This window comes from Uranotaenia lowii, chromosome 1 (assembly GCF_029784155.1).
Source record: "Uranotaenia lowii strain MFRU-FL chromosome 1, ASM2978415v1, whole genome shotgun sequence".
Taxonomy (NCBI): Eukaryota; Metazoa; Arthropoda; class Insecta; order Diptera; family Culicidae; genus Uranotaenia; species Uranotaenia lowii.
The window spans coordinates 30,628,143-30,644,638 of NC_073691.1; the positions used below are offsets into that span (position 1 = coordinate 30,628,143).

At 32.1% G+C, this 16,496-nt stretch overlaps 1 protein-coding gene across 5 annotated transcripts in view; it reads left to right on the plus strand.

Annotated features, from left to right (window-relative positions):
- The first annotated feature begins 8,024 nt into the window (after positions 1 to 8,024).
- The window catches only part of LOC129745047 (fasciclin-1), a 599,740-nt gene continuing 591,268 nt past the window's right edge, over positions 8,025 to 16,496 (plus strand). For 4 of the 5 annotated variants that reach the window (XM_055737873.1, XM_055737889.1, XM_055737896.1 and 1 more), the window contains exon 1: positions 8,025 to 9,101. In XM_055737873.1, coding sequence (XP_055593848.1) covers positions 8,934 to 9,101 — 168 coding nt within the window. In that variant the 5' untranslated portion in view covers positions 8,025 to 8,933. The remainder of the gene's footprint in view (positions 9,102 to 16,496) is intronic. The other variant, XM_055737880.1, reaches the window with a different exon arrangement.

The window sequence follows — 16,496 nt, forward strand, 5'->3', positions numbered from 1 at the left end:
TTTCCCGTTAGTAAACGAGAGGGGAGCCTTCGACAAAATGACAATCATGACAACTATTGACATAATTGACAGAACCAACAAAGTTGTCAAAATTGCAATTTTCATTAGCACTCTAATTTCATTTGGTTTGTATTCCAGTTTAGCTTTAAAGGGTGATACGGTCAAAATTAGGTCAATATCAACTTGACGTATTTCTTTCAATTTTGCATTAAAAAAAACCTGAACACCCCTCATTTTGAAGGTGTGTGTGTGAATGTTGCTCCTATTTTGATTTTGGAATTCACTCTTCAGTTTTCAAAATGCCGTCTAAGTATCAAAATGTTTCTCGCGCATCGCGAAAATCCGAGCTACTCGCACGCAAAGCTGGCAAAATCGCTAAAAGTTGCCTAATCAACCGTTACAAATGTAATTAAAGTGTTTGGGGAACGTCTGTCGACAGCCAGGAAGTCTGAATCTGGGGGAAATCGAAAACCGGAAGCCGCTGGGACGCCAAAGAGAGTTGGCGACAGTTTCGAGCGAAACCCTAACCTCTCTCTCCGAGATGCCGCAAATAAGCTGGGTGTATCGTCTACAACCGTGCATCGGGCCAAAAAACGAGCCGGACTATCGACCTACAAGAAGGTAGTGACTCCAAATCGCGATGATAAAGAAAATACGACGGCCAAAGCGCGATCTCGGAGGCTGTACACGACGATGCTGACGAAGTTTGACTGCGTGATAATGGACGACGAAACCTACGTAAAAGCCGACTACAAGCTGCTTCCGGGACAGGAGTTTTATACGGCAAAAGGGAGGGGAAAGGTAGCAGATATCTTCAAGCACATGACCCTGTCAAAGTTCGCTAAGAAATATCTGGTTTGGCATATCTGTACCTGTGGCTTGAAAAGCAGCATTTTCATTGCTTCCGGGACTGTCAACCAAGAAATTTACGTGAAAGAGTGTTTGAAAAAACGTCTGCTGCCTTTTTTGAAGAAACACGGTTGTTCCGTACTGTTTTGGCCGGATTTGACATCTTGCCATTACGGTAAAAAGGCCCTGGAGTGGTACGCCGCCAACAACGTGCAGGTGGTTCCCAAGGACAAGAACCCTCCCAACACGCCAGAGCTCCACCCAATTGAGAAATACTGGGCTATTGTCAAGCGGAACCTAAAGAAGACCAAAAAAAACTGCTAAGGACGAGCACCAGTTCAAGGCAAACTGGCTTTCTGCGGCTAAGAAGGTGGACAAGGTGGCTGTACAAAATCTAATGGCAGGGGTTAAGCGTAAGGCCCGGCAATTCGGATTTGGAAAAGCGGAAGCCTAACTGAATATTTTTCCTGAATTTTGTACTAATTAAACTTGAAAAAGAAATTTAATTTGAATTTTTAAATAAACGATTTCACTGATTTACATGCGTTTTCCCTGACCAAATTTTGACCGTATCACCCGTTAAGCCGAACAGGGTCTAAAAATTTCCCGTTTCGTAATAAAATGAATTGGATTGCATCCGTAGTTAAATGAGTCAATCATAGGGACTTGATTCTCACATCGTATGCTACGATAGCGATTGTAAGTTCCATCCTTTGCCCTACGCTATAACCGTCAGCACAGATTGCTCTGAGAAAGGGAAATCGACACGGGGACGCGGACGAGGCACACCATCTCCTCTCAGAGGCTCACATGCCGTTCGTGCTCAGGAAGCTTTTTCCTGAGCACGAACGACCGGAGACAATTTCGTTCGTGGAAGCAAATTGAAACAAACCAGACAAATGCTACTCATTCGTTTTGAGCCTTATCTATAGCTAGATTCTTTTTTGTTCCTTTTGCTCTTCCTCTCTTCAAAACCTTCAAAACCTTCAAAACCTGTGCAATACGATTGTTCGGTTGTTGTTAATGTAGGTTTCAAGCACAGACGACGACGAGATGGTAGTCAATCCGAACTGTTACCTGCTGAAGCCAATGGGAGATTATAATCAAACAGAAGCGCCACGAAGTCCTACATTATATAGTTTACAGTAAGCTAGTCAGATTGCCCGGTTTAGTCCGGATATTTAATACAAAATTTGGGAACAGTCTGGCCCGGCAGGGTGACTAGATTTCATTAAAAAAAAGCCTGGTTTTGCTCGGATTTATTCACTTTATTTGGAATTTTCTATTTATGCGTCCAAAACGAAACTTTTATAATCAAATTTTACTAAAATAGGTTTTTTAAGCTAAAATACGATTTAAAATCTGTCGAACAATTCCAATGAAAAAAAGTTATTTTCCAATTTTTTTCTTGAACTTTATTGAGTCATTTTTGAGTTTTGACAAAATATGCCCGGATATTGCCCGAAATTTTGGTCGTCAATTTTTTGAAACAAATGCCTGGATTTTGCCAGGTTTTTAAATAAAATTGCCGGGATTTGCCCGGCCCATGCTACGTGATGAAAAAATTATGGCAACCTTAGTTAAGAGTATTTGGGAAGCTTTTGGGAAACAAGCATGTAATTGAAAGGATATTAGCTCCTTTTTTTTTTTAACAATTATTGAATAATTTTTTTTTATGTGAAGGTGCTTGCAAGATCCACAGACGTAAAAACATTCAATTTTTACAAAATTTTACAACAAATTTGCAAACAGTTCTCACATAAGAACAGACATTTCCGAAGCGTATTTTCATGAACGGAAAAAAACTTATAAAAAACGGCCCCACAAATCCTTAAAATTCTTTGCATTGGTTACCTGAAAACAAGAGTTTTTTTTAATGGCAAGAAAAACGCCAATTTTCGAAACTCAATGAACCGCTTAGCAGTTGTTTATAAACAAGTTATGAAAAAATACATTTTACAAGAAAACCTAATAATCAATTCTTCTTACTATATAAGAGATCTCGAAAGGAAAAGCCACAGTAAAAAAAAGTTGAATTCACCGAAAAATTTCACATTTTTGTTAAAATTTATTTCCTTTTGAAAAATTGTCAAAGAATCTTCTGGAATCTCGAATCGAGTGTTATACAAAAATGCTAAGTCCCAAGCATAATTTACTCAATTGCAAAAAGTTTAATAAATTCGCAGTCTTGAAAATAAAATGATATATGTATTTATAAACATTGACAGATTTAACATCATGAACATAATTGACATAATTAACAAAAAGGACGCAATTGTCAAAAAATACCAAATTTACGAAACGGTTAAAATGGAAAAAATTTAAAAAGTTAACAGAAAACTCAAGAATGACAAAAAGGAAAAAAAAAATCGAAACTGACTTAATTGATAAGAAAAATAAAAGATTGCAAAACCGTAAAAAATAACAATATTGCCAAAATCAACAAATTGACAAAAACTGTAAATAAAACAAATTATAAAATTTTTAAATATGCCAAAATTGATGAATTTAATTAAAATAACTAACGAGTAAATTGAAAATTTTTTTTTGTCATTTTTGTCATTCTTGTCATTTTGTATTTTTTTTGTCATTTTGTCTCTTTTTTGTCATTTTTGTCATTTTAGTTTTTTTGTCGTTTTTGTATTTGTAAATTTTGTAAATTTTTTTAATTTTTGTCATTTTTGTCATTTTTGTCATTTTTGTCATTTTTGTCATTTTTGTCATTTTTGTCATTTTTGTCATTTTTGTCATTTTTGTCATTTTTGTCATTTTTGTCATTTTTGTCATTTTTGTCATTTTTGTCATTTTTGTCATTTTTGTCATTTTTGTCATTTTTGTCATTTTTGTCATTTTTGTCATTTTTGTCATTTTTGTCATTTTTGTCATTTTTGTCATTTTTGTCATTTTTGTCATTTTTGTCATTTTTGTCATTTTTGTCATTTTTGTCATTTTTGTCATTTTTGTCATTTTTGTCATTTTTGTCATTTTTGTCATTTTTGTCATTTTTGTCATTTTTGTCATTTTTGTCATTTTTGACATTTTTGTCATTTTTGTCATTTTTGTCATTTTTGTCATTTTTGTCATTTTTGTCATTTTTGTCATTTTTGTCATTTTTGTCATTTTTGTCATTTTTGTCATTTTTGTCATTTTTGTTATTTTTGTTATTTTTTGTTATTTTTGTCATTTTTGTCATTTTTGTCATTTTTGTCATTTTTGTCATTTTTGTCATTTTTGTCATTTTTGTCATTTTTGACATTTTTGTCATTTTTGTCATTTTTGTCATTTTTGTCATTTTTGTCATTTTTGTCATTTTTGTCATTTTTGTCATTTTTGTCATTTTTGTCATTTTTGTCATTTTTGTCATTTTTGTCATTTTTGTTATTTTTGTTATTTTTTGTTATTTTTGTCATTTTTGTCATTTTTGTCATTTTGTCATTTTTGTCATTTTTGTCATTGTTGTCATTTTTGTCATTTTTGTCATTTTTGTCATTTTTGTCATTTTTGTCATTTTTGTCATTTTTGTCATTTTTGTCATTTTTGTCATTTTTGTCATTTTTGTCATTTTTGTCATTTTTGTCATTTTTGTCATTTTTGTCATTTTTGTCATTTTTGTCATTTTTGTCATTTTTGTCATTTTTGTCATTTTTGTCATTTTTGTCATTTTTGTCATTTTTGTCATTTTTGTCATTTTTGTCATTTTTGTCATTTTTGTCATTTTTGTCATTTTTGTCATTTTTGTCATTTTTGTCATTTTTGTCATTTTTGTCATTTTTGTCATTTTTGTCATTTTTGTCATTTTTGTCATTTTTGTCATTTTTGTCATTTTTGTCATTTTTGTCATTTTTGTCATTTTTGTCATTTTTGTCATTTTTGTCATTTTTGTCATTTTTGTCATTTTTGTCATTTTTGTCATTTTTGTCATTTTTGTCATTTTTGTCATTTTTGTCATTTTTGTCATTTTTGTCATTTTTGTCATTTTTGTCATTTTTGTCATTTTTGTCATTTTTGTCATTTTTGTCATTCATTCCGTTCTTGATGATTTTTGTCATTGTTTAATAACAAAAATGACAAAAAAGACAAAGATATCAAGAGTGAAAATAACAACCAAATTTATTCTTGCCATCTTTGTCACTTATGCTTATTTTCTCAGTTTCTGATTTATGTCAAAATTGTTTGTTTTGTTGGTTTGGTAAAATTAGTTTATTTTATCGATCTGGTCAATTTTGTCAATTGTTTTTGAAAATTTTGTTATTTGGATATTTTAAACAATTTTTTTTTCGTTTTCAATCTTGTCCTTTCATTTGTTTTTGTCAAATCTTTTATTTTTGTTTAAATTTAAAAGGTCAATCCTGTCAATGTCGTCATTTTTGTCAATTTCGTTACTTTTGTCATTGATATTTATTTTTTTATTTGGTTATGTTTATCATTTATTTAAAATTTGAAACTTTTTGTTTTATTTGTCCATTATGTTAATAAAGTTTTGCTTATTTTGTAAACTTTTGTTGATATAATTTAATTTTAAATTTTTTTTCTAATATTTTATTAAAGTGGCAGAAATTACAAAATTTTGAAATAAACTAATTGGACAAAAATTCGAATTCGACAAAATTTAATTATTTGACAAAGTTTTCAAAAGTGTATTTTTGTCTTTGTAATTATAATTTTAAATTTAAATTGTTAATTCGTTCGATTTTTGGACCTTTCTTTACCGAATTGTTTTTTTCTGGCTTTATTATTTCTACACAGTTATGTTTAAGATATTTTTCCGGGTAAACGTTGTTTTATTACACGCTACATTTTTTTACCTTGTATTCTTAGCACTTATTTTTTAATTTCTAAGATTTTTCTTGTTTCAAAATAAGATTATTCTTGTTTTAAGATACTTGTTTAAATATAGTCCGAAGGAACGGGACCATACAGAATATTCCAGGTTCCAATTATTTCAAAATAAAAAATAAGTTATTTTTATGAAAATAATTAGGATTTTTAAATACTTTCATCTTTAAACAGTTTAGAATTTTTATGTTTTAAAATAATTTTGGATTTACTGGTCATAAGATCCTTTTGTCAGAATTTTATGATTCAGAACTAAGACAATTTTTGTTTGTTCATGATTTTGTATAAAATGTTGACACATTTAATAAACAGACTGCAGGAAAGGCTTCAATCTACTGTGAAGTGTATTGAATTGGATTTTTTTAAATAGTATTCTTTAATTTTATATTTCATTAATTAAGAGATAACCACATGATCAGACTCCAAGAAGAGTTCTTTGAGATTATTGTTATTAAAAAAAAAAACTAATAGAAACAAGATCATACAGGATATTTCAGGATCCAGCCATTCATAAACCGCCAATTAGTTGCCAATAATGTAGTTCATATGATATTTTTCATAAAAACTTTTATCTGAAATGAAAATTCAATTTTTCTAAAATTTACTGCATTTAAAAATTTTTAAACGTAGTTTTATGAATCAGAATATTGAAACTCCAAGATATCATTTTTTTATGTCATATGATATAGTTCAATCTGTAAAAAAGGCTTCAATCCACTGTCAAGTGAATCAAATTGGTTTTTTTTCAAAGCGCTTGTTGAAGGTCGTCGACCATATTTAATACGCTGGTTTTCCAGATGATAAGCGTTAAGCAAAGTGGCCTAAAGCACAGAAAAATCTATAATTTCACTCAATTTTGAGCCAATTTCCAACACAAAAACTGTGTCAAAGAATACAGAATTTAAGGAATATTCACAAATTTCACAGATTTAGAAAAATTTGGACGTTTTTTCGAATTTCTTTTTTTTTTTTGAGTCAATGTTAATCTTTAAATTGGGACAATTATATTTGACATGACTTTGGCATGAAAACAATGGAAAAAGCATCCCAGAAAACCGTCACAGAATTTTTGGGTAAAATCACAGAAAGTCAGTATTTTTGTCGTCAAACACAGAATTTTTTTCGGCAAACTTGGTGAGAAGCCTAATAAGCTTTCCACTCTTGGAATCGTTTGAAAATTCCGAAAACTTTGCGAGTTGAAGACTTTTTTCTGAGCAGAATACATTCAATCTAATAACGTTTCAGCTAAGTTTTTTTTCCCATAATGAGGATTTGATTTCTGTAAATTAACAAACGTCTTAAAACTGTTGATAAATTCTAGCAAACATATTCTTTTCGTCATATAACTTCCATCTCACCCTACCCTACCTTGCCCTACTTATGTCTGATGAAATTTGACATATCCTTTTTTTAAAGAATCTTTGTAGCCTTTCAAAAGATTCATTACTTTCTCACATCCAGTGATTTTAAAGTTCATTTTCGGCTTCGTTGCAAAAAAAAAAAAATCCGAGGCAAGACTGCTCTTTCCGCTTTGGATTTATTTTCCAGCTAAGCGGAAAATGAGCTCAAAAAATCACTGAGTAATCTCAACCGGTTCATCTTGAAAATATTCATAATAATATTAGAATGAATTCAAGGAGAAAAAAAAAATAAACCAGTCGGTTAACGTATCAATTTTTTTTTTATAAACCCTCCGTTTCATAAAGTAACAAATTTGCAACAATTAATGTGCACGGTGCGGGAGCGGGACAAAAGTTTTCTCAAATCACGCTTTGGATCATTTTCAACACCTTTCCTAATCTAATCTATCAGTCTATTATTTTCATTACTTTCATTTGAAATTCATCCTGTTAAAATGTATACTTCACCGAAATGCCATTAATCATGAAATTGAAAACAATTAATGTATGGAAAAATGGAAAAATCTTTTTTTTCCTTCATGTTATCATTCCCATTTGTTTTAAATAATTTTTGAGCAAAAATAAAAAATCATGGAACGGAGGTTTAAAAATAAGCAACGCTTTTGGTAACGGCCACCAATCGGGTACCATCAGGCAGGGTTAAATCTCATTTAAAAATTCTCTCTAGGTTCACGCTCTCTCCAAAACAGTAAATTAATGAATGAACACACCGCATCCACCCACGTTTTTCATTCCAATCTCACGCCGCATGTGAAAAGCGTGTGCGAGCAAAGAGAGGCAGTCTCACTTTTCCAGCACGCTCAGGTTCACTCACCGGAGACTAGACGGCTGCCTAGGGTGGTTGTTTCCATTCCCGTTTCTGGTTTGATTCCACCGAAGAAGGGCCGTCCGTTGTTTCGTTAGTCAGTCTTCAGACGACGTTCGTTCCGTTCAGAACATTCTGGTTGCCGTTGCTTGCTTGTCGTCGGGTATACTGCGGTTGATTGTGACAAGCGGTTCTGCTGCAGTTTGTTGTCCCACTGTTTGGAGTGGTCCGGATTCTCGGGTTTTCCGGTGTCGATTCTCGCCGCGTGATTGATTCTCTTATCGGGTGACGTTGTTGTAAGGATTCCGGACGATAGCGGATTCGGTTACCGGGCTTGTTTTTCTTTTCGGGCTCCAACCGAAAGGTTTTCGACCTTTTAGGGAGTCTCAGTCGGAGAAAGCCGGTCACGTTTCAGAAATCGCGCTGATTTGGAACCGAGTCAGTCAGTCGTCGAAGGGAATTGACCACCGGAGCGTGACGACGACGACGGGTGCTATTTATGTGTCAAACTAAACCGGGGCTCCACTTGCTGTCAATGGATGCATGAATTGTTGTTCCTGCTTGGTCTCCTATTGTCGGTTTGGGTTGTTGGAGGTTTGAGTCGATTGAATAATTGCCGGGAGTGTCTGTGATTTATTGGCCTGGATTTGGTGAATTCTGTTGCTGAAAGCTCCCCTTGATTTAGGATCTTCGATTCAGAATTATCTCGACCGGTTGATTTGTGCAATCCGGAATTGGATAGCTTAAGCATCAACAAAGCCATCAACGACAAATACAAAGGTAACAACAAGTGACTTGGTTGCTGCACAAAGCAGCAAAAAGTCATCAGTGAAGTGAAGTGGTTTGCGTGTGATCACTTGATCGGTTCGATCGTTCAACGAAGATCACAGGTGTTTGGTGCGAAGCAGGAGAGCCGAAGTTGTTTATCTTGAGTGTATTAGTGTGCTATCGTTCTTCGGTGGCTCTCCGCAAGTGGTGAATCGAATTTCAGGAGGTCTGTGTGTGGATTACTTACGAGCAACATGATTCCGACCATGATCGAGGGTCGGTCTTCAGGTGCGGCCAGCAGCGGAAGGCTGGCCCTGCTTCTGACCGCAGTGATGACACTGCTGGTTACGACCGTGGCGTCTAGAACACCCGTTTCCATGACGTTGGAGGAACATATCAGCGATGATCCGGATTTGTCACAGGTATACGATCACTTGACGCTAGATCAATTAGTCATAGGAACACACTCCTCTTTGAGAGATCATCAGTAGCAATTATTCAGAAATGCAACCCAGAGAACTGAAGTATCAGCGGTGATTCTAGTGAACCGGTTGGCGATCATCAGCATGATCGTCAATGATGATCACTGTTAGAGAGGGTCAATTAACTGGGGGTCTTAGAATAGACAAGCCCCGTACTAAAGAATGAAGTCAACAGTTGAAGTCATGTTGTCGATATAAATTCGGATTTTAGATGGAAATTTTCATTACCGATTCTTAATTCGGATTCACAGTAGGTCAGACAGCACTACAAAAAAACTAAAATCACAAATTAATCACAAAATATTTTACCTGATACAAATCACAGCTTTGCCCGATCAGCCGAATTAAACCTGACAAGAAAAACGACACATTTTAGATAAGAATCAGTTAATTTTGTGAAGACTTTTGGAATTTGGTTTACACACAATAAACATTTCAGTCCCTGATGACGATCCAATAAGGATTGAAACGTTGGAACGTTAAATAAATAGTCGTTGAAAAGCCCAAAAAATCACCTTTAATTCGGATTTTTAATTCTGACTCAACATATCGTATGTATAAGTTGGGGTCCAAGTTCAGTAAGTGCGTTTGCTTTGTCAACTATTATTCTGTTGACCCTACCATTGAAACCAACAATCCAAGAATTTTCATTCGGTTGGATGTTGTTTTGGCAACAGAAAGCATAACGAAATCGTAATTCAAAGCCCTCGGAAGCCCTCGCCTAGAATCGAATGAATATGTTGGGGTGATCGATCAAGCATAACAGTTCCAGAAATTATTGACATCTGATACACCTTCCACCAGTTGTTACAGGTCACGTTCGACTGGGTAAATAAAGTAATTACATTGTTTCCGTGGGGTGTCGTTTAGTGGAAACCATTAAACGGTTTATTTAAAGCAATTGATGAAACTTGCAGCTTATTAAAGCCACGGAATTAAATTTTATTTTTCTTGGCTGGAATATGAAACGAAATATACATATTTTCTGCATAAAAAGGATTGTATTTATAAAACCATCTAGACAAATTTCCTATATCAACTTGAATCAACTTCTGAAGTTCTTTTTTCTGAGTTCTTATGTCTCTCGAATCAACTTTATGATTTCCCAAAAAGTTTGTGGATCACGTTAGTCAATTACACAGTTAGATTGCTTTGAAGATTTGTATTGAGAGTATTAGGATTTCAAAACTTGTTTGACAGCTAACATTAGTGCTGTCGTTTTAAGAAGACAAAAATATTACGCTGTTGAAAATAGCAGAATTTGAAAATTATCATAACTGCTTTGAAATGTCAACAGCAAAAATGGATTTATTAGCTTCAAATTGTACGTCCCGCTCCCATCTCGGTACTGGGTGTTGAATGTTAATCTTAAGTTGTCCACGTCATTTATTCAGTCTGTAAAGCCTAAATCGGCTAAGACGGTGTATGTCTTTTTTTTCAAATTTCAAAAATTGTATGAGGCCGATATTAAAAGAATTGTTTCTTCATCGATCTTTTAAAAAATGTTATTTAATTTTTTTTTAAATACTTACATAAATGAATAACTTTTTCATGTTTTTTTTTTCTCGGATACTAAAATGCTTTGATTTTAATGAAAGGCGGATACAAATCGTCGTTTTCTTTATATAGAATTGGTATTCGAGATTCTTCTAATTGGTTCCAGGTCATTTGTTCTGTTTATTATTCCCAAACTCGAATGTTTCCAATCATATGTTTTCAAAACGTGGTGCCCAATTTCAGTAACAGTTTATGACTTTCATCTTGTTTTTCAGAATTTGACAACTTCTATTACTTGAATAAATGTCCAGTTCAGTTAGAAGTTATCTATAGACCTAAATAAAAAAATGTAACAACTGGGGCATCCCGAACATCAACATTTTGTAGATGGGCCAAAAAGCTGACCTGTGCAAAATTTAAGCTCAATCGGACTCGATATTGGGGTGCCTCAAAGCGCTCGAAGTTTCAGTTTTCTAAACCTCAAAAATTTTAAATTGGAAAATCAATACGAGAAATTAAATTTCTTTATAATAAGACAAAAAATGATTTTAAAAAACTCGAAAAATATATCAAGAAAGAGCTTAAATTGGAAAATTTCTGGACACAATTAAGAGCCTTTATTTTAATTTTTAACAAAAAAACATTTTTTTTAAATTTACTTTCGACATTTTGGTGAAAATGTTTGTTCTTGGAGAAAGAATATCGGAATTGAAAATTTATACAGATGGCTAGAAAAGTTAGGAGAAAATTTACAGATGTTGAAAAGAGCAAAAGAGCATTTTTGCGAGGAAAACTGACTGAGCTACACCATACTTTAAAAAAGTTAATTGAACTATCCTGTCTTAAAAAAATAAATCGAAAATTAGGTTAAAAAAACTTGCGATGTAATGAAGATCAAATTTATATATATTTGTATCTATAGGTAGCAAAATATTATTTTTATTTCAAAATTCATACCCATTCTTCATTAGGAAAATTGCTAAAGATATATTTTAATAATAAGTTAATTTTTCTTTCTTCTACCTCAATTCTAAATAAAACTTCAGTTATCATATCAATGTTTTGAGTTTGAAATAGGTTTTACATCATAAAAAAATTGTCATTAAAATGTCACTTTAGAAGCAATGTTTGATACTTAATGGATTTCAGCGATCTTAGGAATAAAAATTAGATTATAAATCTATCGTTTGCTCATTGGTTTTTTGTTGGAATTCACAATAAGAGATTGAAATAAAACTTTCTTTCTATTCATAAAAAAAATTAAAACTTTTTTTCAACGTTTTTTTTCCCTTAATTGAATGTGTTCACCAGTTTGTGAAATGTTTTTTTTTATAAAATCGATATATGGGTTCTACGATTCTTCCAAAACTCTCTTCGCTTCACTTTAAAAATGTTTAATTTTATGAATATTGAATCAAGTTGTTTTTCTTTTTGATAGTAATTAAATTGTAAATGACCCATTAGGGCCATTTAGTGCCGTAAGAAGAACCAGCTAATGGAGAGAAGGGAAGAAGGGGGTGGTCGGTTTTGAGTGCAAAATTTTTCCTTTAACATTTTACTTTAGCAATGCATTTATGAAGAATAGTCAAAAAAATTAAAATTCTAAAAAATTATACTAGTTTGAATTATACTACGTTAAGTAAGGTTTCATTCATGTCTCAAACTTTCGAAAATAAATCCTTAAAGTTGATTTTAAAGTTGTTTCAAAGTTGTTTTTAATCAAGAAGCTTTCAATTATAAATTTGGGATTTGAAGATCTCATTTTAAAGAAATTTTTTTCCATATTTACTGATGTAAGAAAGTAGTGAATTAGTTCTTTTCAACCACGATAATGACTTTTTGCGGATCTATTTCTACTCTTGTAAACTCGATTAGTTTCAAACTTTGTTTAAGAAGAATCTTTTATATCAATAATGTAATACAAAAGCCAGTAAAATATGTTTTCAGTTTATAAAAAAAAATAAGTCTAGGTTTCTTAAAAATCAAAAATTTATTTCATAACTGTGATATCTTCTGATTTATGCTCCAAACTGGCTGTGATTGAATATAAAATTTGGATTTTTTATCCAGACTCAAAACTATAAAACTGCGATAGCCTGTCATTTGAATCCGTAATGAAATTTTCAAATTGATATTTCAATTTTGATTATAAAACTTAACTTCGAACTGAATCTGAAATTGGAATGTTGATTTCAAATCCGAGCACTGCCTTTTGAACCTGAGCTCGAAATCTGAATTCCGAATTTGAAGACGATTTTTGAAATCTCAACCAGATATCTCTTGTTGGAATTCTGAACTGTTGGCTTCCAATGTGAATTGTTTCTCCAATTATTCATTCGAAATTCAACCTGTAAATCTGAAGGAAAATAACGAATGATGTTACTTTTTAAGATTTTTCAATTTTGGGTTGCCATTATAAAAGTTGCTTCAGATCCAGTTCTGCATAGGAATCAAAAGTAAAAATTTCAAATCCTCAAAATAGTTCGTAATTTTAAATTTTTTTTTTTTCAAAATTCAAATGAATAAGTTTCGAACATAAAAGTATGAAATGCAAAACCGAGTTTCGAATCAGGATTTTATCCCAATGATGATCCAAACTGAAGTTCAGTAACAACAAACTAGATACAGAATCCGAATTTTTATTAACAGACATTGAATTTGAATATATTTTTAAACAAATTTGGAACCACAATATCCGGAATTATTCAAACCTAAGTTGTTCAGATATTTATATATTTTACCCAAGTATCCAGGCCGTGCAAATCCGGGATGTTTTTCCAATATCCGTCAATATAAAAATTATTGAATAAAAATAATGCGGGAAAACACTCCTTTTTTGTTGATCGAAATACATCATTCAATTTTAAATCAACTTTTAAGCTTTGATAAACCGTTGACATTATTATTAACAAACTTTACTCAGAAAATGTAGATGAAAAAATTCAAAACTCTTATGACTCAATTTAAAATTACAAATAAAGTGCAAAATTTCGAGGGAATTCTGGGCGATTTGGCAAGCTTAGTCTTATCTTATTGAAATGCGATATTTGGGACGAAATTTCTATCAACAGATTATATTTTTTTTCAGGTTTTGAGACGAGATTGTTACTCTTGAAAAATTGTAGTCTTTCATCAAAATTATATTTGAATTTTGTAGTTTAAAGTTTTGAGAAGAACATTCTTCAAAACATTTTTGGACCCTCATGGGAGGAGGGGTTTAAGAAAAAAACATGATTTTCCACGCATAAAAAGCTCATATTTCATCAATCGAATTCAGTAAAACAATGAAAAAAAAACTTCCGTAGAAAACCACAAAATGCATGCATATGCTTTTTTTTTTAAAGTTGCTAGCCCTGAATTGAATTGAGGATTTAAGAAGCCAAAATTTCTTTGTTTCAACTCTCTAATATTGTTCCCTCTATTAAATTTACTAACTGTGCAAAATTTCACTACCATTGAACAACTCTAAGGCGTCCCTGAAATGCATTGAAGTTGAAAAATTAATGAAAAATGGAAGAAATCATCATTTATTCTGGCGACACCGCAAAAATCTTTTTGTCATTTTTGTCACAGAAATAGAACATAAAAACAGAAACAGGAACAGAAAAAAAACTTCAAACCCTGGGGACAGGGCCATAGGAACGGGGGAGGGGAGGGGGGGTGTTTCCCCCATGGGGATCCAAAACAGCAAGCGAGATATTCTACTCTACACTCAAAATTTCGAATTCAGAATCAAATTATGATAATAATAAGGTTAATCAAGAGTGGCAATCTAGATTAAAAACTAATGCCAAAATCCCAAAAATCTATCACAAGTTCAAAATTCTGCAACATTTTTTCAAAATTTTCTTACCTGGTTATCGAAATTCAGATCTGAATATCAAATCAAATTAAATTACACCAATTTCAGAGGTTCTGATTCAATATTTCCCATAACCAAAATTGTATTCCTATTTTCGTATTTCGGTTTCTATATCCTGTTCAGGATTGTTGATTTTCATCCGAATAATCTTTAGAATTTAGAAATGAAAGGTGCTTTGAAATCCTGATTCAAATTTGGTTTTGCATTTCATATCAAATTTGAATCATGTTTTATGTGGAGATCATATGCATTTTCAATATTTTGATAATAGTTTTACGAATAAAAAAAAAAAATGTTGTTTTATATGTAATCTCATTCGAAATTCTTGAACTTAATTCTACACAAAATTAAAAAAACTTAAAGCCTCGAAATGGCAATCCAAAATTGAAAAATAAGATACAGATCTTTGTTAATTTATATTTAAATTCTGATTCTCCAATTCTCAATACATCAAACAAAAATAGTTTAAATAGTGAATTTAGATAAAACCTGAAATTTAGAATTTAAATAATAGATTCATGAAGGTGGACTCTTTATCTTGGCTCATTATATTTTGATCTGGAAATAGATTCGGAACTCGTTTTATTTGTACATTTCAGATATCATATGTAAATTGGGATACAAATTCAAAGCGCAATTTTGGAATTCAGGTTCAGAATTGAGATTCCGAATGCGGATTAAAAATTCCGAAAAACGTTGAGCTTGTAATTGGATTTTACAATCTATATAAATTGTTGAGAAATTCAAAAGACAAACAAAAGACATTGCGGACCAAATACGAGATATCTCGTTTTTTTGTTTGCCAACAGTGTTTTAAAGCCAAATTTTAGACTAAAATCATAGATTTTGTTCAAGTTTGCATCAAGAAAACTTGATCCGAAAGTCTGATGATTTTTATCTCTGACTTTTTGAAAACTTTTAAGATTTTCGAAAACTTGCCTATACCAAAGGTTAAAATCTTTGAAATTGAAAAATAGTTTGGGCTTGTTTGATTTTAGTTTAGAATATTTTTTTTAAAGAAATGTCCTAAAATAAGCTTTTTTTATGCCCAAATTAACTTAGTTTGATCTTCCAGACTCCTAAACAAATTCAAAGATTTTAACCATCGATTAAGCTCACCTTTTAGGTTTTCTAAAGTTACGATATAATACGAAAATTTGTCACCAAAACCCTCCCTTATGAGTCGGTTCTTCCTACGGCCCTGCCTGGGGACTATAAAGCTTCTTCTTGGTTTAAAACTCATGCATGATTTCTTGCAGAATTTTCAAGTAACGTTTAAATGAGTAAATTTGAACTTTTAGATTTGAATGGGAAAAAAGAATATTTTTTACTGAAAAATCAACATCATGTTTGTTTCTCCTGTGGAACCTGTGGTATTGGGTCTTGTCCAATTTATAAATTTTTTAAGGGAAATTTTCCTCTGAATAACTTTGTCCAAGATTGTAACGTCGTATCTTTATAGCCAAAAAAGTTAGTAGCTGTTGGATAGGGTTATGTATTTTGGCTTTAAAAATCAATTCATTAAACTAACATCTCTGGTGGTGCCTATCGAATTATTCCTTGAGAAGTAATTATGAAATACCTCGATAGGAACCAGTCAGTAGTGATGTCAGTTTAATTGATTGATTATCAATGTCAAAAGACACACCTTTATTCAACCGCTTATATCTTTTTTGCCAATTCAGAAACGAGGTTAAGGTCTTCCTCAAAGTTGATGTCTTGGCAATGGACTGTATTTTTGGCGAAATAAAAAACTGGCTTAATTAACACTACAATTATTCACTTTATTCTTCTCAAATTTTTCTCTACTGTTCAATTTGGAAAATCACTCTTTGGTAGGTTACTTCGCGACGGATAGTGATGCTTAAACACGCGGATTCGATTCAAATCTAAAACTCACTCGCATTACAACGCGCGCTTCTATCTAAATTAATCAGAAATTTCTGGAACATTTCCATACAGACGATGGTTTGCGC